Consider the following 26,070-nt stretch of genomic DNA (forward strand, 5'->3'; position numbering starts at 1 on the left):
GAATACATAGAAAAGAAGAATGAAGAACATTAAACTGTAGCTGAAAGGATAATGAGGAGCTAGATCAAAGCAGAGGTGCAAAGAGCCAAAAATATTCTAAGGAGATGTTGTTTTTCTATTTTACTTTCTACCCTAAGGTTGATGTTACTTCAAGAAACATGGGTTATAATTAAAAGAAAAATATTACAGCAATAAGTGCGAACTACTGAACAAAATGAGGCTAAGAGTACAAGGCACAGAAGAATATACTGGGGCAGTCATTCCCAGAAATTGCTTGAAAAAAAAAGTAAGAGTTGTGTATACTTTTGAAGGAGGATAAATATTAATTGGTGGAAGAAATGAGCAGTGAATCTCAGTTATCTGAAAGTGACTTGTATTTTTTATTTAATCTAGAAGCTGTAATTTAGATAACTGCAAAACAAGGGATCTAAAAACAAGCTGTTAATCTCAAGATTTTTCTCAGTGCATAAGCAATGTCCAGTTGATTTTTATTCTTGGAGAACTGTGGTTTAAAGGCTCTCATCAGTGCTCTTAAACCCTCCACATGGCAAAACCATAACCAAAACAAAACTATCATTAAAAATAAAAATGACACACTAGAAAAAACATTCAATATAGAAGAGGCAATCCTATTATATAAAAACCCTGGGTCATAAGGCTAGTAAAGACCAAAGCTCAACCAACTGGAAGTCAGTACTGCAGTCAGCTGGGTTGCCGTGGCAACCTGGCACCTACTGCTTCCACTGCAGGCTGGTGCCTCAGCACTGACTGCTGAGGGGCCTGCAAATCAGGGCCAGAGAGAGGCCTGAAGAGAGAAGCAGGGCCTGATCTGTTGCCTCTGTGGAAGCTTTTGATCAACATTTGCCTCTTTCTTTCTCTCCCAGTCTGGCCAGCAGCCATGCCTGCATTTCTCTCCAGGCCTCCACCAGGGTTATTGATAGGCCCAGAGACATTGACTGGCATAGAAACTGACCGATCAGAACCAAATTGGCTAGAAGAGGAGGGCAGTTAGGGGTGAGATCAGGCTGGCAGGGGAGGGCCTTTAGGGGCAAGATAAGGCCTGCAGTGGAGGGCAGTTAGGGGCAATCAAGCAGATAAGCAGAGGCAGTTAGGAGTAATCAGGAAGGCAGGCAGGTGAGTGGTTAGGAGCCAGGGGTCCCAGATTGTGAGAGAGATGCCTGACTACCAGTTTAGGGATGTCCATAGGGATCGGTCGTAAACCAGCAGTTGGACATCCCTCAAAGGGCCCCCAATTGGAGAGGGTAAAGGCTGGGCTGAGGGACACCGCCCCATGCACAAATTTTGTGTACCCAGCCACTAGTGAGATAATAATATGCATAGGAAAAGAATTGTTACAAACCTATAGGAAAAATATGAAGTTAGGAAAAATGGCTAATGAAATCAATGGGCAAGTTAGAAAGAAAAAAACATACAAAAGCAATATTAGTGATAATCTCTCTAATACTCAAAGAAATTTTGATTACAATAATAGTGCCTTTTTTAATACCATATTTTCCGGCATATAAAATGACTTTTGAAATGGAAAAAAAGCCTGCTCAGATTGGCCAGAGTCAGAGAGGCGGTCTATTAAAAAAAAGAACTGGTGTTGCCTCGGAAGTGGGGGGTAGTCTTATACAGTGAATATAGGCCTAAACCTATGTTTTAACTGTAAAATTAGGGGGTCGTCTTATACACCAGAAAATATGGTACAAAAATTTCAAACCAGTAAACATAAATTAAGAATTAGGGCTTGGTTGGTCCTGATTCCCAAAGGTTATCTAATGACTATAGGCTTCCAGTTTTTATGGTATTCAAATACCTGTGATATCTCCACACCCTTCTTTCATGTACCCTAGAAGTCCCCTCTATGGACTGTATCATCCCAATGTATGAATACACAGAATAATATACAACTATTAAAAAGAGCTAGGTAGATATGCTTGTATTGACATGAAATTATATCTATTAGACAGGGTTAATTAAAAAAGCAAATTACAGATTAATAGTGTGCATAATATGTTCTAATATTTTGCAAAAAGAACAATATAAAATAAATATTATTAACTGCATATATATGCTTGTATGTGAATAAATATTAGTTGAATTACTGAAAATTTATAAGGCTTGGTTGAGGGGAATCTTAGTTTTGTTTTTTACTTATTTTCTTCACCAACGTGATATATAAACATTGAAACTTTTATTTTTTTACTTTATATAGTACTGTGAAACCAAATAAGATGAGTTTTGTGACCACAAGCTTTTAAAGTAATATCTCTTTTGATATAAAATCAATGGACTTTTACTATGCAAGTTTTTTTTAAAGAACTTAACATTAAATTAACATTCATTTATTTATCACAAAATTCTTATTTGTTGTTATTATTCTCATTTTACATTTGTTATTATTCTCATTTACATTATTTGTGATTAAGATTTAAGACTTGAACTGCCTCTCCAAAGCTCATGATCTCTCCAATAAAGAAGAAAATATTCAATTATATATCTATCTCTATATCTATATATCTATATTGATATATCTATCTATATCTATATACTTGATACTTGGAAGAGACTTAAGGATAACTTTTTTTGCCTTCATTTTAGACTCAGGATATTAAAAATTAAGAAATGCATCCTAAAACATGGAACAAATCAATGACAGAATCTGAAATTGAGCTTATGTGTCTTGGCATTATTTCTTATTTATTCTTCTTTAAATGACAATAACAGTAATTCCAAAGCATTAAAAATACCTTCAGAGCTTATATTTTCTTACTTTTTTTGTATTTGTCTACTAATTTTGTATTCAAAATATTTAGAGTTCAAAATATTACCTTTATATTTCTGCAAGAGTTCCTATTTAAATCTAAACCTCAATTTCTACCACTTGCTAAACTCTAATATGCAGAAGACAATCTTTGGGGTCTGAGATATTTTCTGATATTTGCTTTAGAAGAAGTGTTGCTTATAGCTCATTATGATATGCTAATTTCAAATTTGGTTGTGAAGATAATGAATGTTCTATGCTAGAAAAACAATTCAAAGCTAATTTATTTACTTAATAGTGACACAGGTTCTTATGAAGCCTATATGTTAGTTAAAAAAATCCTCCCCCCAACACATACAAAAAAGTATTTAATCTTAAATCTAGGCAGCAAATCGAGTCATTAACTCTGCCACAATCCATAGCATCTTCCCTTTTCTACTCTCCTGTGGATTCCTCCTTTGACATACCTGTGGAATTGCCTGTCCCTTTCCTATTACTACTGTCACATCCCTAATTCAAGTCTTCACTCTTACTTGCCTCAAGAATTGCATTAGCCTGTTAGTATATGTGCCTCCATCCCTTCCTCTTCTATCACACCCTTGTATTACTACCTAATTTACCTCTTAAGAACATAGGCCATAATATTTGGAGCCACGGTTTAAAACCATCAATTGCTTGTGACACTTTCATTAACAGAGAAAAACTGCCACTCATTGTGATTTCCTCGCCAGTGATGATTAGACTCTAGCTTAACTCCTGTCTCTACTCTCAAACGCTGTCCATGCTCCAGCCACCCACATTACTTATAATTTCTCAATATATCTAAGGCTGATGATCATGTTTCCTTGTCTGTTCTCTCTCCTCCTCAATTTTCATTTGATCCACAAATAATCTCTTCCTTCAAAGTACAGATCAAGTTATCATCTCCCTCTAAAGTAGGGGTGTCGAACTCAATCAGAGAAGGGGCCAAAATCTAAAATCCAGCCTAAATCGCGGGCCGAATGGTTTACTGAACAGTCATAAACTGACAATGTCATAAACTGGTTGCGGAGTGCAGTGATGACAGCGCGGTGCGGGCCACATTGCAAGGCCTGGCGGGCTGGATTTGGCCCGCGGGCCTTGTGTTTGACACATGTGCTCTAAAGTCTTCTGTTGTACTTAAGGCAGAGTTAAAAGTGATTCATTATCTCTGAACCTCAAGAGCAAAATATTATGTATTCAATGGCTACAAACTGTACCATTGCTCACTTAATGTTAAGAGCCAGTAATAGCATTGGAGAATAAATTTTATAATTTTACTGTTGACACAAGATTTAACTTACCTAGTATAATTTTATTGGCTTTGGTTTTATAGTTGAAAAGTGAAGAAAATAATATTTTTTTTTTGCTTTAACCAATTTTGTATAACATTAGAAAACATTTTTTTCTTCACTTAACATCTTTTCACTACCAAATAATATGAATTATGCTTACACAGGCATTCCTATATCTACAAGATTTAAACAATTCCAGATTCTAGGATATAATCTGGAGGCAACATCTGAAACGCTGACAATTTTTAGTCCTAGACAAATTTCTTTAGTCCTACCTACCTAGTGAAAAAGAGAGGAGAAAAAATTTAAAACTATGAGCAAAATATTACAGACGAAAGAAGCAAATCAGTACTTTGAGAAAGAGGAGAGACACCTCGTATTTTTCATAGCAGATTTTTTTATCAAGCTGGCTACATTTTGTTTCCAACTTTTAACAGGCCACAAATAACCATATTCCAGTAAGAGTGCTATTTACACTGTCTCCAAATTTCCTTTGTAGATTTGCAAATATACACTCTCACTTTGGCATCAAATTGTATAATTTTATCTGTGCTATATACCCAGTACCAAATCATGATTCAAAGGCAGACTTGTTTTGTTCCAACACACTCCGCAGCTGAATATTTTTGCCTCTTCTTTGAATTGGCTAAGAAGTCTACTCCTTCTGCATGTGTGCTAAAGGCTTATTTTCTACAATTTAACACAGTTTTGGTGATTTCCTCTGCACAATCTACACTAGAATTATGTAGTGGTTAAAACTCCAATCCAATGCAAATGATATAGGTTTGATTTCTCCTCTGCTATTTAGTTAATTTGCCCAGTGGAGCAGGGATTAGTCTCTTTAAAACTCAATTTCCTCATCTATCAACTGGAGGTGATAAAAATTGCATAATTTGGGATTATTTCTAGGGCTGTGGTAAGGATTAAATAGATTTTACGTGTAAATACTTTGTCCACCACTGGAATGTAGTGAGCACTCAGTAAATGTGTACCGAGAATAACATTTTAACTCTAAATGAGACATACAGGAAAATATTATTTAGATTCCATTGATTTCTCATGTGAAAATAATGATCATAGAAACAGAATGGAAATTTACATTTGTTAGTTTTGATTCCTAGGATAAAAAAGTTGCTATTAAAATTAATGGCAATAAATTGATTACAGAGGGAATTTTTTTTTAAAATACATATTTTATTGATTTTGTACAGAGAAGAAGGGAGAGAGATAGAGAGTTAGAAACATCGATGAGAGAGAGTCATCGATCAGCTGCCTCTTGCACTCCCCCTACTGGGGATATGCCCACAACCAAGGTACATGCCCTTGACCGGAATCGAACCCGGGACCCCTCAGTCCCTAAGCCGATGCTCTATCCATTGAGCCAAACCGGTTTCGGCTACAGAGGGAATTTTTATGTTCTCATAGGAGTAAACTGGTTTCACAAACTTCAGAAATTTCTAGCTACATACTAACAGTTTATGTTAATTACAAATAAATTTCAAACTACCATACAGGCAGGACTGAAAGAGGTTTTAACTTTTCACAACTGTTCCCTAACCTTGTAGAAATTTATATATAAATTTGACCCATATATCAAAACAAGTACATATATATGTATACTAATTATTCACATTTAAAAAACAAAATTAACCCCTTCTCATAGTAATCTGAATTTGTGAGGTTTTACTACACACAAATTAAGTTTTTAAATGTATAGCTTCACATGTTCATTTTCAAGGCAGTTGTAACAATCTATCATTTATAAAAGGTTTAATGAAATAACCGACCCACACCAACATTATTTGAATGTCTCCTGTTTTTAATTTGCAGCAATTAATACAAAGCACAAACATTTTAAACCTTGAATCCTGTGAGACACAACAGTTTAATAACCCAATTAGTCTTGTAAATCTCTTAGTGAAATAGGGAAAACAATCTACCACTGTCAAAATTTGATAGTACTGATTCATTATTCACAACAGATAAAATCGGAATCCATTAAATGTGAAGCGTTGTTTTGATATGCAAAGTCTGCCTTTGAAGAAAAGTGTGTTCATTGCCACAAATGAGTCACAAATGAGAAAGCAAAGGTGTTGTTACAGTGTGTTGAATATGCACTGAAGCTTCATTATCATAGCCAGAATTCAAGAGACATTTTGTTTGCTGTGCTTTTTTTCCACATTATTAAATTTTTTAAAAAAAATCAGCTTGTGTTACTATATTCTCCATTTAAGAATACTTGATATACAATTAACTACAAGTATCAGGAAGAGACCAGCCCAGGAGAATGAACTCGATTTAAGCAGGACTCTACTAGTAAATGACCAACTAGCCTTTCCAGTTAAAACTGAGAGGGCAGGGCGGGCCGAGGCTAACTCCTGACTCCATTTTGTACTGTGGGGCAGGGCGGAGCTATCCTCCATTTTGTGTAACTGGAGCCTAGCCCTCACCCAACCAATCAGGGTCAGCCAAAGCAGTGACATCACCACCCCTATAAAACCCCTTGGCCTGTCGAAGTTCTGTCTCTCTTCTGCCATGCTGTCAGCGTGAGTGGGATGGAGCCCATGCAAGCATGGAATTCAGGCTTTCTGCAATTGCATCGGACTCGGCTCCCTGGTGGTCATTGGGGATCATGAAGTCTGGGCATAACAAAAACCATAGCCAAGGGAAATTAAAACATATAATCACACTGCAGTGAAGGGTGAAAGCCAGTTTAAGCATTTGGAGTGTGAACTCATCTAATTGAACATTTCTCATGGCGATAATTTTCCCCTTTGTGTTTAAGTTCTCTTGTACCAAAAAACAAGTGTATCACCAAATGCCATTTAAATAGAATCACTCTTTTTTCCCCTTTTTATTCTTTTCTTTAAATGTACATTGACACCAAGGCATTATTTTAATGAACTAGGATATTTAAAGACATGTTTAATTTAAATGTGAAAAATAAAATTGTGGATGGATTCAGGTTAACTACAATATTAAATTGAGCTTTTGTGAGAAAATGAAAATGCCTACTGGCAGTGGCAAAGGAGGCGGAGAGGACCAGAGATAGACTGTAAACCTTGGGTAATATGCCTACAGGGGGAATAAGTGGAACTTGCTGGATTCATATAATTATTTCTGAAGCTACCTCAGCACTTCCTGATTAAAGACCTGGGGAGAACAAGTCTTCAGATTCACACTGCAAGGCAGGAAGCTTGAGGCAGTAGAAGAGATATGAGAATTACCATCTTAGGAACTTATAGACATACATTGTACCAATATCTTTACTGACACAGCTCCTAGGGCAATGGAGACTAAGGAGAAAATAAACAAATGGGACAACATAAAAATAAAAAGCTTCTGCACAGCAAAAGAAAACATCAACAAAACAACAAGAAAGCACACTTCATGGGAGAACATATTTGCCAATGCTATTTCAGACAATGGTTTAATCTCCAAAATTTACAGAAACTCATACAACTTAACAAAAGAAAGATAAATGATCTAATAAAAAAATGGTCAAAGGACCTAAATAGATACTTTTTGAAAGAGGACACACAGAAGGCCCAGAGACATATGAAAACATTCTCAAAGTTAGTAATCATCTGAGAGATGCAAATCAAAACAACAATGAGATACCATCTCACACTTATCAGAATGGCTATCATCAACAAATGAATAAACAACAAGTGCTGGTGAGGATGTGGAAAAAAATGTACCTTCGTGCACTGCTGGTGGGATTGCAGACTGGTGAAGCCTCTGTGGAGAACAGTATGGAGTTTCCTCAAAAAGTTAAAAATGAAACTCCCATCTCCGCCAGTAATTCCACTTCTAGGACTATATCCCTCGAATCTAGAAACACCACTCAGAAGGGATATGCTTACCCCTATTTTCATAGCAGCACAATTTATAATAACTAAGATTTGGAAACAACTTAAGTGCCCATCAGAAGATGAGTGGATTAAAAAACTGTGGTACATCTATACAATGGAATACTATGCTGCTATAAAAAGAAGGAACTTGTACCATTTGCAACAGCATGGAGGGAACTGGAGAACATTATGCTAAGTGAAATAAGCCAATCAAAAGATAAATATCACATGATCTTACTAGTATGTGGGATATAATGATCAACATAATTTGATGAACAAAAATAGAGCAGAGACAACTGACAGGTGAGGGGGGTTTAGAGAACAACCAAAGGACTTATATGCATCTATATTAGCATAACCAATAACACAGACACTGGGGCAGCGGGGCTTACATAGGGTGGGATTGGCTGGGGGGCAGGTGTCAATGGGGGGAAGGGAAAGGAGACATATGTAAAACTTTAAACAATTAAAAGAAGAAGAAGAAGAAGAAGAAGAAGAAGAAGAAGAAGAAGAAGAAGAAGCAGAAGAAGAAGAAGGAGGAGGAGGAGGAGGAGGAGAAAAGAAACCAGTTTACTTTAAAACAAAAATCAATAGAGTTTTAATTAACCAAAATGTTTCATTTTCAGAAGATTAATAAATGTCTAGCCAGTTGGACAGGAAAAAATGAGAGGTATGTAAAATATCAATATTAAAGACGAGGAAGGGGAAATTATCAGATTTTATAGACACTAAAAGAATAATACAAAATGTCCTAAGTAATCATATGACAACAAATTTGACCACTTAGATGAAATAAAATAAAAATTTTAAAAAGACACAAACTACAAAACTCAAGAACAATAGGTTTGGGAAAATCAAAATGGTGACAAGGAAGCTCCTGAACTGTCCTCACCCAGGCATGTACTGACTGTGTGACTACTAGAGTATACATGGAGCAATTCCTCTGAGAGAAATCGAGACACTAGCTGAGTGAGTCCTACATATCAGGTAAATGAGAAAATTTCCCCACAAAATGACACAAGGCTGAGTCTCAGACTTGCTATTAACCTCTTTCCCCCCATTCCCTCACCCCTCACCCCTGCAGAGCCCCATATAGTTGGGAGGGATTCCCCAGCTTCTCTTAGTACTGAAGGATTTGGGCTGCACACCTAGCACCTCAACTTTTAAGACTCCCATCTGAGACATGGACTCCTAGTTCTGAAACAACTATTTCTGAAAGCCAGCAGTGCTTATGTACATAAGACTCATAGGACCATAGCAAGTAAAGAAGCTGTTATCAATGTGTGCATGAACACTTCCTGCGCCTGTCCCCTGGAGGCTCCATCCAGAAAGAAGAGGCAAAAATGTCCATCTCCCAGTCTTTCCCTGGAAGGGGCTGGGCTGCATACTTTGCAAGCTAATGCCGGGGGTTTGGCTTCTAATTTAGCATGCACCTAGGGGATGGCCTGACCCTCCCCAGAGCACAGGAACGCCTATGGGCACTTCTCCTATGTTCTCCCTTTAGCTTGTTCCAACAACAAAATTACATTTCCAGTATCTCCTAAAAGGAGATTTCCACACCTTTAGTGCCCTGGCTTTCATGGCTACCACCAGAGAGACAGGTCATCAAATCACCTAGCTCTGATCTAACAGGGCTTGCATTCACATGTCACACAGGGCTATGGCAAACAAATAAGCAGCTTTGCGATAGGCGCAGGTGTATCCTCTTCCCCACCTCCTGCTCCTGTGCTGTATTCCTGGGCTCAATGTAGAACAGAGCAGGAAAAAGTGCCCATCTTTAAGTTTCTCCCTGGAAGGAGCTTAATTACATTCTTTCCCAGCTGTTGCCCCAGGGTCTAGCTTCTAATTAGCCTCATCTGGGCTGGCTGCACTCCTCCCCTTCAGGGACACCCTCAGGTGGGAGCCACTAAGAACAAAGACAGAAGCTTGGACTATCATAAAGGTTTGAGCAAAAACCAGAGCTCGGGCTGCACTGATTGAGAAGACCACTCTGTGAAGTCTGAGCAGTTTTATCTAAAATACAGAAACGGACACAGAGTTAAGAAAAGTGAAGATGCAAGGGATGTGTTAGAAAAGAACAAGAAAAATTACCAGAAACTGATCTTAATGAAATGGAGCTAAGTGACTTGTCTGATAGGAAGTTTGAAATAATGGGCATAAAAATGCTCACTGATGACAGGAAATCAATGCATGAACACTGTGAGGATTTCAACAAAGAATATATAAAAGGCAGAGACTCTTACAAGCAACAAGAGAAAAACAGCTTGTTACAAAAAAAGGAAATCTCTATAAGGCTATATGTGGATTTTCAGCAAAAATTTTGCAGGCAAGAGGGGAGGGAGATGATATATTAAAAGTGCTGATAAAAAGAAACCTGTCACAGGAGAATATTCTATTTAGCAAAATTTTCTTTCATAATTGAGGGAGGGATAAATAGTTTTCCAGACTAAAGCAGAAGACATTTATCACCACTTTACCAATGTATGAATCAATAATGGAACAGAGTGCAGAAATCCGCACTTACACATATACTTAAATTGATTATTTTACAAAGTTGCCAAAGTAATTCAGAGGGGGGAAGGATAAGTTTTTTAACAAGCAGAGCTGAAAATATTAGATAAGCATATGAAAAAAATCCCAAAGAATCTTTAACTCTATATTACAGCATATACAAAAAACAAACAAACAAAAACTTGAAATGAATCATAAACTTCCAAGAAAAATATCCAGAAGAAAACTTTGGTTGCAAGTTGACTTGGGTGTTGCAAATATTTCTTAAATAGGGCACAAAAATCCAAAATTATAAAGGAAAACAAGTGATAAATTGAATTATTCAAAAAGAAACTACTCAAAAGATACAAGTAAGAAAATGGAAAAGAAAGTCACAAACTAAGAGAAATATTTTTGAATATGTATTTGACAACATACCTTTATTTAGAATATATGAAGAACTATTACAACTCAATAATTAGAAAATAAACATTCCAATTTGCAAAAAGGCAAAAAGATTTGAATAGATATTTCACCAAAAAGATATATGGATGGCAAATAAACACATAAAAAGATGGCTGATATTAGTATTTAGAAGAGCACAAATTAAAACCACAGTGAGCTACCAATGTACACTATTTGAATAACTACAATTAAAGTCCAATTATACTAAGGGTTGGCAATGTACAACCACTTTGCAAAGCATGTTGGCAGTTTAATAAAATATTAAAAATGTACCTACAACATTAAATGAAATAGTGTGTCTATGCAAAAACTTATAATAAACAAATATTCAAAGCCACCTAATCTGAAAAAAAAACACCACACACACACACACACACAACATAAAACAATAATAGTGACACTAAGACTAAACCTAACCCTAATATTTGAATCGATACACATTTTTGTGGAATATCTACATAGTGGAATATTACTCAGAAATAAAAGATGAAGTATTGACAATGTGATCTGGATGAATCTCAAAAAAAGGGTGAAAAAATCAGACAAAATAATATATGTAACTTATGATTCCTTTACTAAAAAGAATGAAATCTCTAAACTAGTTTATAGTATCAGAAAGCAGACCAGTGGTTATCTGATATGGGTTACACAAGACACATGGATACTCAGTGGGTGGTAGATATCTTCAGTATAAAACATAGATTACCAATAGAGGGAAGACATTTGATTTTTTTAGGCCTAGGTTTCACAGAAAGAAATGTGATTCTAAACATGACATTACAAACAATAATAGAAAGCAAAATAAAGGTATTTCTTTCTGTGTTCCACTGTCATTGTCATGTGATTATAAGCTGAACTTCAAATACTTATTTTAACTTTAGTTGCATAAAATCAATTCATTTGTAAAATGGTGTACTTACTGATTCAGGACAGGTGTGTAGGCAGTTTTATCCTCATCAATAATTGTGACCATCAGTGTAATAAGTTGGGGCCAAAAATCCAAATTCTTGGTGGTGGGTCCTTGTTCTTCCCGAGGAATGTCCTGTTTCTTACTCTGCTCACAGGTCATATAACATGCAAAAAAAGAAAAAAACACAAAACAAACAAACAAAAAAAGGGTTAAATGGGGTGACTGTAGTTAGACGTCACTGCCAAACAGAGAAAAATGTGATGAAAAAATTCTTAGATCATGTGAGGCAAAACTACAAAATTCAGATTTCCTTTCTTCATAAATAGGATCCCATAAGATAGTGGCCAGGCTTTATTTCTAAATGCTTTGACTCTGAAGTAATTGTTTCTCTTCTTCGGACTATAGTCTTAAGAATTATTATTGTGGAAATTATCCTTTTTATGGGGCTTCACCCAAGGAGAAAGGTTGAATTCTTTGTATACAAAGGTGTGTGTGTGTGTGTGTGTGTGTGTGTGTGTGTGTGTGGCTGTGTAAGAACATTTATCCAAATTTATCCTGCCAAAATATTTTGTTCAAAGTCAAGTTGGTAGCAAGTGGGCAGAAGGCACGGCTGCCTGGTGACAAAGTCAGTACTATTAGATTCTATAATATATATATGTTACATGCATGGACCATAACTCTCTTAATCCACTTGCAAATCTATCTAGTTAACTAAAACTTTGGAAGACTGTGTGTGTGTGCGTGTGTGTGTGTGTGTGTGTGTGTGTGTGTATGTGATATTTAAATCCTTCTTGATTTATCATACTGAATGAATTCTCCAACTCTCACCTCTAGAAAGAAGACTGTAGCCAGGATGGTCTAAATTTACATTGAGATTAATGAAGTACACATATAAACTTGAAAGTTTCACATATAAACTTCATAATCCTGAATTTTCACATATAAACTGCATATTCTATGCATATAATTCTTTCAGACATACTGATAAATTATGCTGGTTATTTTGTTTGGTGGCTATTCTTCTTAGAGCACTTCTTTTACATTTACTTTTTTAAATTAGGCAAAAAAAAAAAAATGACAAAGGCAAGATGGCTTCGTTTACTGTTTTTGTTACATTATTTACAAATTTCTCGGTCCAGAATATCTGAAAACTTCAATTTGTGGCTCAGAAATTACCTGATATAAAAGGTAGATTAGATTATATTTGGCCCAACCAATTGCCATATTTAACTACCAAGTCTTATCAGAAAATCAGCTACCCAATGGTTGTATGCAGATCTTCTAATGCTGCCAAAGACATGTAACCAGATTTGGGTGAGTCATCACCCAATTATTATTCTCACTTAAGTTAAAATACAACCCTATGTGGAATCCACTAACTATTACAGACCTCCACACACAGACAGTAATGTACCGTTAGGGAAACATAATTTTCTAGGGTGCTTTCAAGAGCTGTTGATTAACCTTTATGCTCAAAATGCAACATATTAAAAGTTGGAAAACAAAATTAAAATAGTAAAAAATTAGTGGCTGGCACAAATTACTTCAAATTTCCAGAGTGAACAATAAGTAGTGTTCAAAGGATCTTAAGAACCTTGTGTGTCTGGTCCCTGAGAACCACTTGAAAGTCCTTGGCAGGCTTCCGTTTTCAATTCCTGGGACACATCAAGGCACATCAGTAGATCTTTTAGAAGATAAAGGCAGCAATGCAGGCTTACAAATATTCAGTCTTGCCTATTATAAATTTTTAGGTTTCTTTTTTAATTGATTTCAGAGATAAGAAGGGAGAAGAAGAGAGAGGGGAAAAAAACAAAACAACATCAATGATGAGAGAGAATCATCAATTAGCTGTCTCTTGCATGCCCCTTACTGGGGATCAAGCTCATAACCCAGGCATGTGTCCTGACCAGGAATCAAACCTGGTGCATATGTCTACAGACAACCACTGAGCCACACCAGCTGAGCAAGCCTTGCCTACTTTTAAATTACATTTTTTACTAAAATGTCTCTTTCTTTTGTGAACAGGACTTTATTGTTGTCACAATAATGTAATTATTTACTCATTACATTAAGATTGATGGATTTCCCTCTCTATATAGAGTTAGAAATCAGAGAGACTGGTGAGTTGTGAAGGCTGTAAATAAAATTAGTTCTGATGGCCATGGTAGACTATACTAGAATACTATCATTCATCATCATGATGTGCATATAGCCAGACTGTATGTCTAACTTATGTCAAGTAATGTAATTAAATGAGAGGAAATGACAATAGATGATACATTTAACATCACAGTCACTTATCATCATTCTGCAAAGAGTGATATGGAAAGGAGGAGAGACTGAAGTATGTAGTCGAATATGCATCAATTCTAAAGTCACAAAATATACTTCCATTACTCTTTTTTTTTGTAACTTTAGAAGATTATTGATAGTACAATGCTTTGCATCATATTCTGTATGTTGCACCGAAATAAACCGAATGGAATGCTGAGTCATTAAGTTTTTACATACCACAGAGCAACATCATAAATCAGGTTTTCCCTGTTTTATTAGTGCATTGTTTTTAAAGATTTTTAATTGAATTTTATATATAGAGAGAGAAACATCTATGTGAGAGAAAAACATGGATTCACTGCCTCCTGCACACCCCCTACCAGCGTCCAAGCCCATAACCCCAGCATGTGCCCTGATTGGGAATTGAATAAGTAACATGTGGATGCCTGGGGCAATATTCAACCAACTGAGCCCCACTGTCCAGAAGGACTAGTGCATCTTAAAATAATACATTTAAAATAATGGGGTACAGGCCTGGCCAGTGGGGCTTAGTTGGTTGAGCATCCTCCATGCACTAAAGGGTCCTTGGTTTGATTCCAATCAGTGTACATACCTGAGTTGCTGTTCAATCTCGGTCAGGGTGTGTAGGGGAGGCAAGTGATTCAAGTTTCTCTCTCACATTGATGTTGTTTTCTCTCTCTCTCCCTCTCTCTCTAAAATCAATAAAAAACATATTTAAAAATAATATTTAAAAAAAGTAAATAAAAATTTAAATAATAGGATACAATGAGGTATATTATATACCTGATATATTAAGGATTACATTTTCTAAGTAAGACTATTAATCTTGAGTTCTATTAGGGCATTTGCCTTAGAGTTGGAAAGTTAAAACAATTATAGTAAACATTTTGAAAAGCTAATAAGTACATTAGTACTTATTGGAACTGCTGGGGTTCTTTTCCCAGCCTTACAAAGGGTTCAGCATTCTGGAGAAAGGGGCTGTGTGTATATGACTAAAAAGTCCCGAGTTGAAAGATAATTTTGAAAGGCATTGGGGGTCAGAGGAGCTTCAGCTGAAGAGAGTGAAAGACTCCTACCTTGACCAAGGACCTGTGCTTTTATTTAGCACAATTTGTCCTAAGGCAAGGTGGAAATAATGCACATCAAAGGGTAGGGTAACAAAGGATATTGTCAGTTTGGGGAACAGCACAAAGCCCTTCAGGTGTTTGGCAAACAGAAGGCAATAAAATGCCCTTAGCTGTCTGGTTAACAATGCTATTCAGGTTTGGGGGAAGTGCCATTTAGCCATTTCCAACAGGTAAACTACATATGTGGCTCACCCTTGTTGAGCCCACTTAGTTCCATCAACTTTTGATGGAACTCTTGTAATTATTGCATGCTGAAATTGGTTCCTAGCAGAAACTTTTAAAAATTAGTACTTATTATAATAATATAGTTTATAATATATGTATATGATATTCAAGTATTATAATTATAAACTCAATAAGAATGAACAAAGTATAATAAATATAAAATTATGAGTTAGTAGTTCAATTTTAACTTTGGTCATCATTATTACAACAACTAAAATATATTTTGTTAATAGACTATTGAGGAAAGAAACTTGAAAGGAAATCTGTGACAGTAATGAGAAGAGGAATTTTTGAAAGTGCAAAATTGCTAGGGTCAGCTGAATAAAGTATCCAATAGTTATTTTAAAAATGATAATTTAGCTGGAATCGGTTTGGCTCAGTGGATAGAGCAGTGTTTTTCAACCTTTTTTGGGCAAAGGCACACTTGTTTCATGAAAAAAATCACGAGGCACACCACCATTAGAAAATGTTAAAAAATTTAACTCTGTGCCTATATTGACTATATATAAAGTAATTCTCTTGAATAGGAATCAAATAAACACAAAGAAAGTATTTTATAATTACTTTATTATGAAATATTAAGTAAACAAAATAGTGAAAAATTATAAAATTCTTGTCTTGTCTGCACCTACGGCACACCAGGCAACATCTCGCGGCACACTAGTGTGCCGCGGAACAGCGGTTGAAAAACGCTGGGATAGAGGACTGGAAGGTCCCAGGTTCGATTCCGGTCAAGGGCATGTACCTGGGTTGTGGGGCACATCCCCATTAGGGGGTGTGCAAGAGGTAGCTGATTGATGATTCTCTCTCATCAATGTTTCTGACTCTCTATTCCTCTCTCTTCCTCTCTGTAAAAAATCAATAAAATATATTTTTTAAATGATAATTTAGTATCAAAGAAAGCTGGTACAGACAAGCTGATAAGATGTATACTATACCTTCATAATTTCAAATAAGAAAATATGAAGCTACTCCAAGAAAAGATCAACATATAGAAAGAACTGTTATGTGCAAAAAACAAAAGTGTTGAAATAATAGATATCTTCATGATAGTAAGACCTATGCAACACTTCTAAGATTGCTGTATTTCTGTGACATTCTATTTATTCAATGGGATATGTAATTTTTTAATCCTCACCCTAAAATATTTTTTTTATTGATTTCAGAGAAGGAGAAAGAGATAGAAACATCAATGATGAGAGAGCATCATTGGTTGCTGATTCCTGCACTCCCCACCCCAGGGACTGAGACTGCAACCAGGGCATGTGCCCTGACTGGGAATCAAACAATGACCTCCTGGTTCATAGGTTCACGCTCAACCATTAAACCATGCATCAGAGTTATTTTATCAATTTGAGAGAGAGAAAGGGGGTGGGGGAGAGAGAGAGAGAGAAAGAGAGAGAGAGAGAGAGAGAGAGAGAGAGAGAGAGAGAGAGAGAGAGAGAGAGAGAGAGAAGAAAGAGAGAGAGAGAGAGAGAGAGAGAGAGAGAGAGAGAGAGAGAGAGTGTGTGTGTCAGAGTCCAAAATGTTTCCTGACCAGGGATCAAACTCACAACCTTGGAGTGTGCCCTGACTGGGAATCAAACGCACAACCTTTTGGTGTATGGGATGACGTTCCAACCAACTGATCCACCCTGTCATGGAGAGCATAGGTATGAGTATTGCTGGGAAGGCTTGCTAAAATACAGATTGCTAGACCCTTCTCACATAGTTCCTGATGCAGTAGGCTAAGGGTGAGACTTGAGAATATGCATATATAATGGAGCCTCAAGTAATTCTGTTGCTGCTGATTCAGGGCCTAGATTGAGAACAACTGCTCTGAGAGCTAATACTAGAGCATTAGTTTCTCAAATGTATTTGAATTTGATAAACCCTGCACTCCTTCCAATTTTCCACACCCCATATTGCAAAAATTTCCACAGAATAAATGTGCCTCTGAAAATGCTTAGGGAGAAAAGGCTCTGGCGATAGATGCTTTTGGATCCGGAAGTACTTTGTGTGTCACATTGAGGAATCTGCATTTAAACCAAACTGCATTAAATGATTTTAAACATGGGAGTATTTAATTACATTTGTTTCTTTAAATGACTTGGAAGTAGCAGTAATTTAATGAAATCAAATGTATAAAAGAGTCAAGTAAAATTGATACAACTCATTGCCTAGTTGGTGAGAAGGGAGAGAGAGAAACCAAGTAGAATATTCAGAAGGTAATTAGGTAGATTGGTCTGGCATGAAAAATTATTCTGGACTATTACATATAGATAGAATAATTATAGGATATAAATGGTAGCTGAAATTATGGAGTAAATAAGATCAATCAAAGAGAGAAAGGAGAATCGATGGCTAGAAATAAAACCTTGGGGGGGAGGGAATTCTAAAAACCATAAAGAATAAAAACTTTTTAAAGAGAGGCAGAGATGGGGACATGAGGCCCCTGTTGAAATGGAAGAGAATGGTATCTAGTGTGTATGTGGGAAGATTAGCCTCAAATATAAATGAAAAACATGCTATCCTTTGAATTGATAAAGAGTCTTATAAATAAATCTTGTTGATGGTGAACAAGAAATGCTAGGAATTTCCATCCTGTGAGAAGAGGAGGAGGAGATAGTGAAGGTCTGAAATAGCTCCTTAAGGAATAGAAGAGAGCCTTGAGTTGAACCCATAGTGACACTGCCATGTAGCTTGGGGGCTCTGCTGAGAGTGGGTAGCTGAATGTAGGGTGACACGGCTCTACCTCATTATGAGTTCTCTCCAGTACTAAATGTAGATGTCAAGGAAAGAGTGTTGGATTTGCTACTGGAGTGCAATGTGGGTGATTGCACCATCAAGGAAGGATAGTTGGGGGCAACCAGGCCTGCAGGAGAGGGCAGTTGGGAGACATCAGGTCAGCTGGGAGGATAGTTGGGGGCAATTGGGCCAGTAGGAGCAGTTAGGTGTCAATCAGGCCGGCAGGGGAACGGTTCGGGTGATCAGGCTGGTAGATAGAAGCAGTTAGGAGCAATCAGGCAGGCAGGCAGGCAGGCAGGCAGGTGAGCAATTAGGAGCCAGCAGTACCGGACTGTGAGAGGGATGTCCGTCTGCCAGTTTAGGCCCGATCCCACAGGGGCATCCTCCAAGGGGTCCCAGATTAGAGAGGTTGCAGGCTGGGCTGAGGGGCACCCACTCTCCCCATTTCCAAATTTTGTGCACCAGGCCTCTAATCTATGATAAATAACTTACACAATTTATGTGTATAAGTAGGTGATTGCTACAATGTGCACAGGGAGATAACTGGTTCAAGTGGCAATTACAGGTTTTGGCAATAAGGTTTACAGATGTTAGAAATTTGAAAAATTGGATAGTGTGGCTATAAACACACACACACACACACACACACACACACACACACACACACAAACATGCACACACACAAATTGAGGTGGCCTGAATATTTAAAAAGAAAGAAACTTAAAATGTGATTAAAAAAAAAAAGGCTGGCAAGATGAATTCATATTAAACTGTTAATTAAATATATCATATATGTTTGGAACTTCCTATGACTCTGATTTGGCTGTATACCTCCTCTGAAACAAGGAAATCTTAGCCCTGGCAGTACACTGGTTAGGAAAATGGAAACTCTACCCATAGTTATTGAAGCAGATCAAAGTTTCAGGAGCTCAGAAGAACTGAGATTCTTGTGAAGAGCGAGGTGGACAGTTTATCAGCTAGGAGAAGGAAGGACATTTATACTGCCCTATATCTAGATAGGCTCAGACCACATTTCTCTAGGGACCCTTCCTCTTGCCCAGGGTAAGCAGTTGGAACTTTCTTTATGTCAGTGGAGTCACCCTTCTTGCTTCTTTCTCCCAGATACTGCTGCCTTCTCTTAACAATCTAATACTTCACCACCCACCAAAGCAGCAACAGAGGCATCTTTTCAACTCATTTCTTATTCAATCCTCACAGAAAAATCAATTGCCTTGAAGATCGAATATTCAAATGAACAATGGCCCGACCATAATAACAAAAATCTGACCCACAATCTTTGTAACAACCCGCCTGGGAAGCCAAGCCATAGCTTCTGCAGCAGTCAGCTGGGAACAGTCAGGACTTGGTGATGACCACTAGTTTCCTCATATTTTGTCCCCCTTCCAAATTGATATCACCCAGAGGAAGCCAACTATGCTCCCAGAACCACTCAGAATGCCCTTCGCATTAGCTGACTCCCACTTTGCCCCCTCAAACAAGCGCCAGTCACATCAGTTCTGTTGCCTTCCCTGCTCTTCACTATAAAGCTGTCCCACTTCCCTGCCTGCCTTTGAGTCTCTGCCAAATAAAAGTGATGTTGGCTGCCTTCCTTCTTATAGCAAGATCTGATTGAATAGCCTCTGTTTATTCTCATTTGGATGGTCTTCATTCAATTCTAATATCAAAGGCAAATATTAAAGCCCGCATTTCAGTGATAAAGACACAGAGTTACCTTAATTCCCAGACATCTTCTTAACTGAAAACAAGCCTATAGACAATACTTGTGTTTTTTTTTTTCTTTTATAGCTTCAACTCAAAGACCTGGTTATATAGTTTATAGACACATGAGAATCATTACCTTCCACCAATAATATTGAGCTGATTGTTATTCTAAGTTATATCTTGAGTGGGAAGGAAGCATTCAGAGAATAATATTATTGTTGCTTATATGAAATCCCTGCACACTTCCTAGGTTCCTGAGACTATCACAACTTCTCTGAACATATTTGCAGTTTGAGAGCTATAGGCACAAGCAGGGTATTCTGCTCCACACACACCCAGTTTTAGAGCTTTTTAAATTGACATTGTTTTAGCATCCTGTTGCCCCCAAAACTCCTAATAAAGTTATTAATCTTTACAGTTCATATCACCAGAATCCCTTCATCTGCTTGTCCCAACTAGTATCTGTTAAATCTCATTCAATTTTAGGTAATATGGACAATAAAACATGGACATAATTGGAAGGTCCAGAGAAAGCAGCTCTGAGCTCTTCACGGATTTGCTACTCTGCTTGCCCAAATAGAAAACCATCAGAATACTCTGGTGTCCATAATGACTTTACTGAAATTGCTTATCTTGGTAATTCTGGGAGGCTAACTTTGTACTTGACTAATTTTACACTTAAGCAAAATGACATGCATCTCTGATCAAAGTGTGAAGGTGTAGATGAAATAAAATAAAAAAAGCAGGATGTGAAAATATTTCACAGAGGCTTACACATAAAAGAGGAAAAGATGATAAAGGAGAAATGTTGTTAAGAAGTATTAATTTTATGTGAATAATCTGACCACCAAACCAGAGAGTTCCTCAGCTCAGACAAAGGTGGTCCTGAGGCAGGATAGAAAGAAGTTAGGAAAAACTCTCAGCGGATGGAATGAGGAAGTACAAGTAGATATCTCAGGCCAATAAGCCTCTAGGTCCTCTCACCAGAGCCCCCACCCCCAACAAGTAAACCCCATCTTCAGGATACCTGAAGATTGTATTTAAAAACTCCTCATCTTCCTTTGGGACAATTCACAGATTTATTCTGTATATTTTCCCAGCAGCTTTCCCTAGGAACAGAATCTCAGATGGCCTCAGAGACAACTGGCTCATTGCAGCACTCTGTATTATTTTTCTTTCTTAACTAATTTTCCCTATTTATGCAACTTCTCTTTTCTGGGTTCATGTCTCAAATAAACTACCTATAAATTCCTCTTTCAGGCTCTGCTTCCAGAGGACCAACTTATGATAGAAAGAGCCATTTAAATATCAGGAACATTTGTTTGTATAGACTTGACATGGATGAGAGTAAAACTTATCACTACTATTTGAGCCCTTTGTTTTAGAAGCTGGTTTGAGCTGTAATAATATACATCTATTGCTGTTTATAAAATGTAAACCTTCCACAGGCTTTTTGTCTCTATTTTAGGTGTCATCCACATTTTCTTTTCATTTCTTATCCCATAGGTACATTCATCCATGGAAAACAAATATAATTTATTTGAAAGGAAGCAGATATTACTGGATATGATGCTATAGTAATTTGAAGTATACTTAGTGTTTGTTTTCAGTGGATTAAGAAATATTTTATAAATAAAAATAATAAAGATTTCACTCTAATTAGAAAAAAACAACAACAACACCATGATAATGAAAGAGTTAGATGGAGGAAATGAAATAGTGTTATTTTTAAAAAGAGAAATTTGCTGCTAAGCATGTGTATTTGTTTTCTATTGCTTTATAACAAACTAGTGACCCAGTGCATGGAGTTCTGTATGGGCAGGGTTCCTAGTGGCTGCCAGCCGGCTCCATCCCTGGTTAAACACCTGGTTGAACTCCCAGTTGAGGGGACAATATGCATATTAGGCTTTTATTATATAGGATAACCACAATTGTAGCTGCTTTAAACAGTTTCCATGTGTCTGGAGTCCAGGCCTGGAATAACTGGGTAATCTGCTCACTGTCCCTATCAGGTGTTGATCAGGGCTGCATTCTCACTTGAGGTTCAGTTTTTCATGCAAGCTCACATATTTGTTGACCAAATTCATTTTCTTATATCTGTATAACTCATGGAAGCTTGATTTTCAAGGCCAGCAGGACAATCTCTTTGACCTCAGAAAATTCCCAAGCTTCCTTTAAAGTGCTCCCTTGATTAGATCTGGCCTACCCAGTCTAATCTCTTTACGTTAGTTCAAAGAAAAACTGAATAGTGAACCTCAACTGCACCTGTAAAACCCCTTTGCCTTTAATATTTACAAACCTGTTAGAAGTTTTAGGTTTTGCTTTAGATTTATGGTATTTACCATGCTCTAATGGCTGGAAGCAAGTCACAGGTTTTGCCCTCACTTAAGGGGAAAGCATTATGCTAGAGCATGACTCTTTGACAGTCATCTTAGAATTCTGCTAACCACCTCAGGGTGAAAGTTATTTTAATACTTTCTTCAGGAGGGAAGTGATCACGTATTTCTCACACAGCAATGGAAGTGCTATAGCCTATAAACTTTCCATGTCTTCTGAATGGTAGAATGGGTAATCTAAATAAACCTGTCAATTGACAGAACTGTGACACTGAATGAAAAGTTGTCATTTGTAAAATAGACTGTCATTTTGGAAAACATCTTGGCATTTTATAGTGAAGTCAAATATGCACATACTTTAATTCTCTGTAATCATACTTATAGGCATGTGTCCTTGAGAAATTCTTACGCTTATTCACCAGGATACATATACAGAAATGTTTAGAACAACTTCTACACTAATGAAAGAGAATCATGCAAATTGACCTTATATCTGCTACACCCAGAAGCCATGCCCACCAGCCAATCAGGAGCAATTATGCAAAATTAACCCAAACAAGATGGCTGTGGCCACAGCGAGCAGGAGACTTGAGTTGCGCCAAGCTTCCCGCAGCTCTGGCCTGCCCTAGCCTCTGCTCAAAGCTACTAGTTTTAATTATATAAGATAAATAAATCCCAGATACCAGGGCCTCCACTTAGGTTGCTAGGGGCATGGCCAGCCTGCAAACAACCACAGACCCCTCTCCCACACCCCAAGGGAACCCCAACCCTGATCCGGGGCACCCTTCAGGGCAAACCAGCTGGCCCTCACCCATGCTCCAGGCCTCTATCCTATATAATAAAAGAGTAATATGCAGATTGACCATCACTCCAACACACAAGATCACAAGATAGCTGCCCCCATGTGGTCAATTATGGCTGCCCCCATGTAGACACAAGATGGCCACCACAAGATGGCCAGCAGGAGAGGGCAGTTGGGGGGGACCAGGCCTGCAAGGAAGGGAAGTTAGGGTGACCAGGCTGGTCGAGGAGGGAAGTTAGAGGCAACTAGACCTGTAGGGAAGGGCAGTTCAGGGGGAGGGGAGGTGTTATCCAGGCCTGCAGGGGAGCGCAGTCGGCGGGGACAAGACCTGCAGGAGAGGGCAGTTAGGGGCAATCAGGCTGGCAGGGAAGCAGTTAGGCATCAATCAGGCTGACAGGGGAATGGTTAGGAGCTGATCAAGCTGGCAGGCAGAAGCAATTAGGGCAATCAGGAAGGCAGGCAGGTGAGCATTTGGGAGCCAGAAGTCCTGGATTGTGAGAGGGATCCCAGATAGAGTACTGGAAATGAGTGGCCAACTGTGTAGTGGATACAGTGGTGCTCTGGTCACATTCCCTCTTTAAGGCCTAGCGCCAATCCTCTTGGTTCTGGTGATATTGGCTGCTGAAGACTGGTAGTTGTTGTGCTCTTCACTGGAAATTGCCTTAGAGGCAGGGATCTGACTCCCACAAGGCTACTCCTTCCAGGAGGCAGCACCAGTGATGGCTTATTCTGTGATACTAAAGCTCAGTTGTTTTGCCTCAACTGAGGACAGGTTTGAAGGTTCACCCAATCTCCAGACCTTGCCGAAGGTGCCTGATCATGCTTTCGTCACTTCCTCACAGGTATGTGCCTTTAGAGCTGTGCTAATACAGTACTCCACTAACTAGATATTAATATTTAAATTTTAAAATTAAGTCCTCAGTACTCTTATGTACAATAGCTAGTGGCTATGACTACTATAGTAGGCAGTATAGGTATAGAATGCTTTCACCATTCCACAAAGTTCTATTGGACAGCACTACTTTAGGTGAACTTCTGTATGCAATTCACTTAGAATCCAGGGAACCCAAGCTAAAACTGAAGCATAGTAACCTCCATCTTGTATAAAACTGCGTTTGAATTCTCTGCTATTGTTAGATAGTCTCTTGTTCTGTAAACTCTGTCATTTTTAAACAGTCTCTTATTCTATAAAATAACTGTTTTCGTTTGAATAATAAAAAAAGATAAAAACTTGACTATCTGACCTTGCAAACTAGGCATCTATTATATTATAATGGACTAATACTGATAAATATGGGACTAATACTAATACCCATATTCCTATTCCAAATGTTTGTTCTTTATGTATCCAAGATCACAAACTGTCTGTAACAATAACTCACACAGAGCTCTTTGTAATTTCTGCCAACAAAGAAACTCAAAAAGTATAAATACAGGAAACTTCCTGTATGTGTTGCTCAGAGATTTGGAAGAAACACCTTCCCCTGGGCTGCACACAATAACTGACTCTTAATTAATTGGCTCATTAAGGCTTCTTGTATCTCATTTGCTGATTTACCACACAATAAAACGAACTGTTACATATAGCACTACATATAATTATCAAATGCATAATGCTGAAGAAAAAGATGATGACACTGAAGAATATATGCATATGCTTCCATTTGTATCAATTTGAAAAGAAGTAAAATTATGTTAATTAATTTACAGACATACCCATAGGTGTACAAAGAAAAACAAAGGGATCATTAACATAAACTTCATGAAAGCAGTTATTTCTGGGGAACAATTTGCTTTTGGGGTAACCTCTTTCTACAATAGATCTGGGTTGCAAGTACTTAGGTGTTTATCTTATTATTTTTTTAAAAACATAAATATTCACTATTATTTTTACATAGGACATTTTTCAAAATAAAAAGAATTTTAAAATAATCTGAGCTCTTAAAAAAATAGGAAGTTGATTTTTTTTTCTTATTAATATAGAACAGAAATAAATAAGAGAGAGCTCACTGGTATGACATATTACCATTATTAAGGAGTTTTTCCACTTTCAAAAAAGCTATAGTAAATCATAGACAAATCTTGAGAATCCAAAATTTACAAATGAAAATAATATTAAACATGTCAAACAGAATTGTAAGACCTATAGTTTAATTATATCCCATTAAAATCTCTATTATATGTCTTCTTCAGAACATAATAGTGAACTAAGAATTGCTGATAAGCCTCAGACCAGTCAAAAACCTTTTGAAACAAATTTGGTATGTTTATTTAACTTGGAAATTTAATAGGGAGCCATGTTAATGGCAAGAATGGGAGATGAGTAGTGCATGTGTTTAATTGGACCCAGCGCTTCTATTCTATGCATTTCTATAAAATGCTTGCCATCCATTCCAAATAAGAAAAATAATGATTGGTGAAATTTTGCATTTTTAATGAAGATTGATATTTTAAATTTTACGCCTGTGTCAGTGTTGGTTTTTTCCTCTCCAAATTTTAGATTTCTTATACATATAAGACATTTATATATTTATTTATTTTTAAATATATTTCTTTATTGATTTCAGAAAGGAAGGGGGAGGAATAGAGAGAGAAACATCAATAATGAGAATCATTGATCAGCTGCCTCCTGTACTCCCCCTACTGGGGATCAAGCCCACAACCTGGGCATGTGTCCTTGGCTTGAATCAAACCTGGGGCCCTTCAGTTTGCAGGCTGACGCTCTATCCTCTGAGCCAAACCGGCTAGGGCAAGACAATTAGATGCTTATACCTTATCCAAATACTATTAGCCAAATGTTAAAGAGCTGTAAATAGTCTTTGGGATGCTGTCTTAGTTCTGAAATCTATAAATAAAAACATGATGTCAGCTTAGAAATCAGAATGATTAACTAGAAAACACCAAAATTCTTATTTTGTCAAAGGTAGACTGAAAGTCAAGATGCAGTCAGGAGAAATTTGCAAAGAATTAGCACTGAGGTACATATGGATGCTGTCATGATGCCTTATAATTGTCAGATAGTTCAGATAGTTCAGTG

General features: G+C 37.3%; 1 protein-coding gene across 1 annotated transcript in view; it reads right to left on the bottom strand.

The window, feature by feature from the left end:
- UNC13C (unc-13 homolog C) overlaps positions 1-26,070 on the bottom strand; it is a 501,491-nt gene that overhangs the window by 159,585 nt on the left and 315,836 nt on the right. The window contains exon 17 of the mRNA XM_084880006.1: positions 11,810-11,943. Coding sequence (XP_084736132.1) covers positions 11,810-11,943 — 134 coding nt within the window. The remainder of the gene's footprint in view (positions 1-11,809; positions 11,944-26,070) is intronic.

This window comes from Pipistrellus hanaki (genome assembly GCF_964339955.1).
Source record: "Pipistrellus hanaki genome assembly, chromosome: 1".
Taxonomy (NCBI): Eukaryota; Metazoa; Chordata; class Mammalia; order Chiroptera; family Vespertilionidae; genus Pipistrellus; species Pipistrellus hanaki.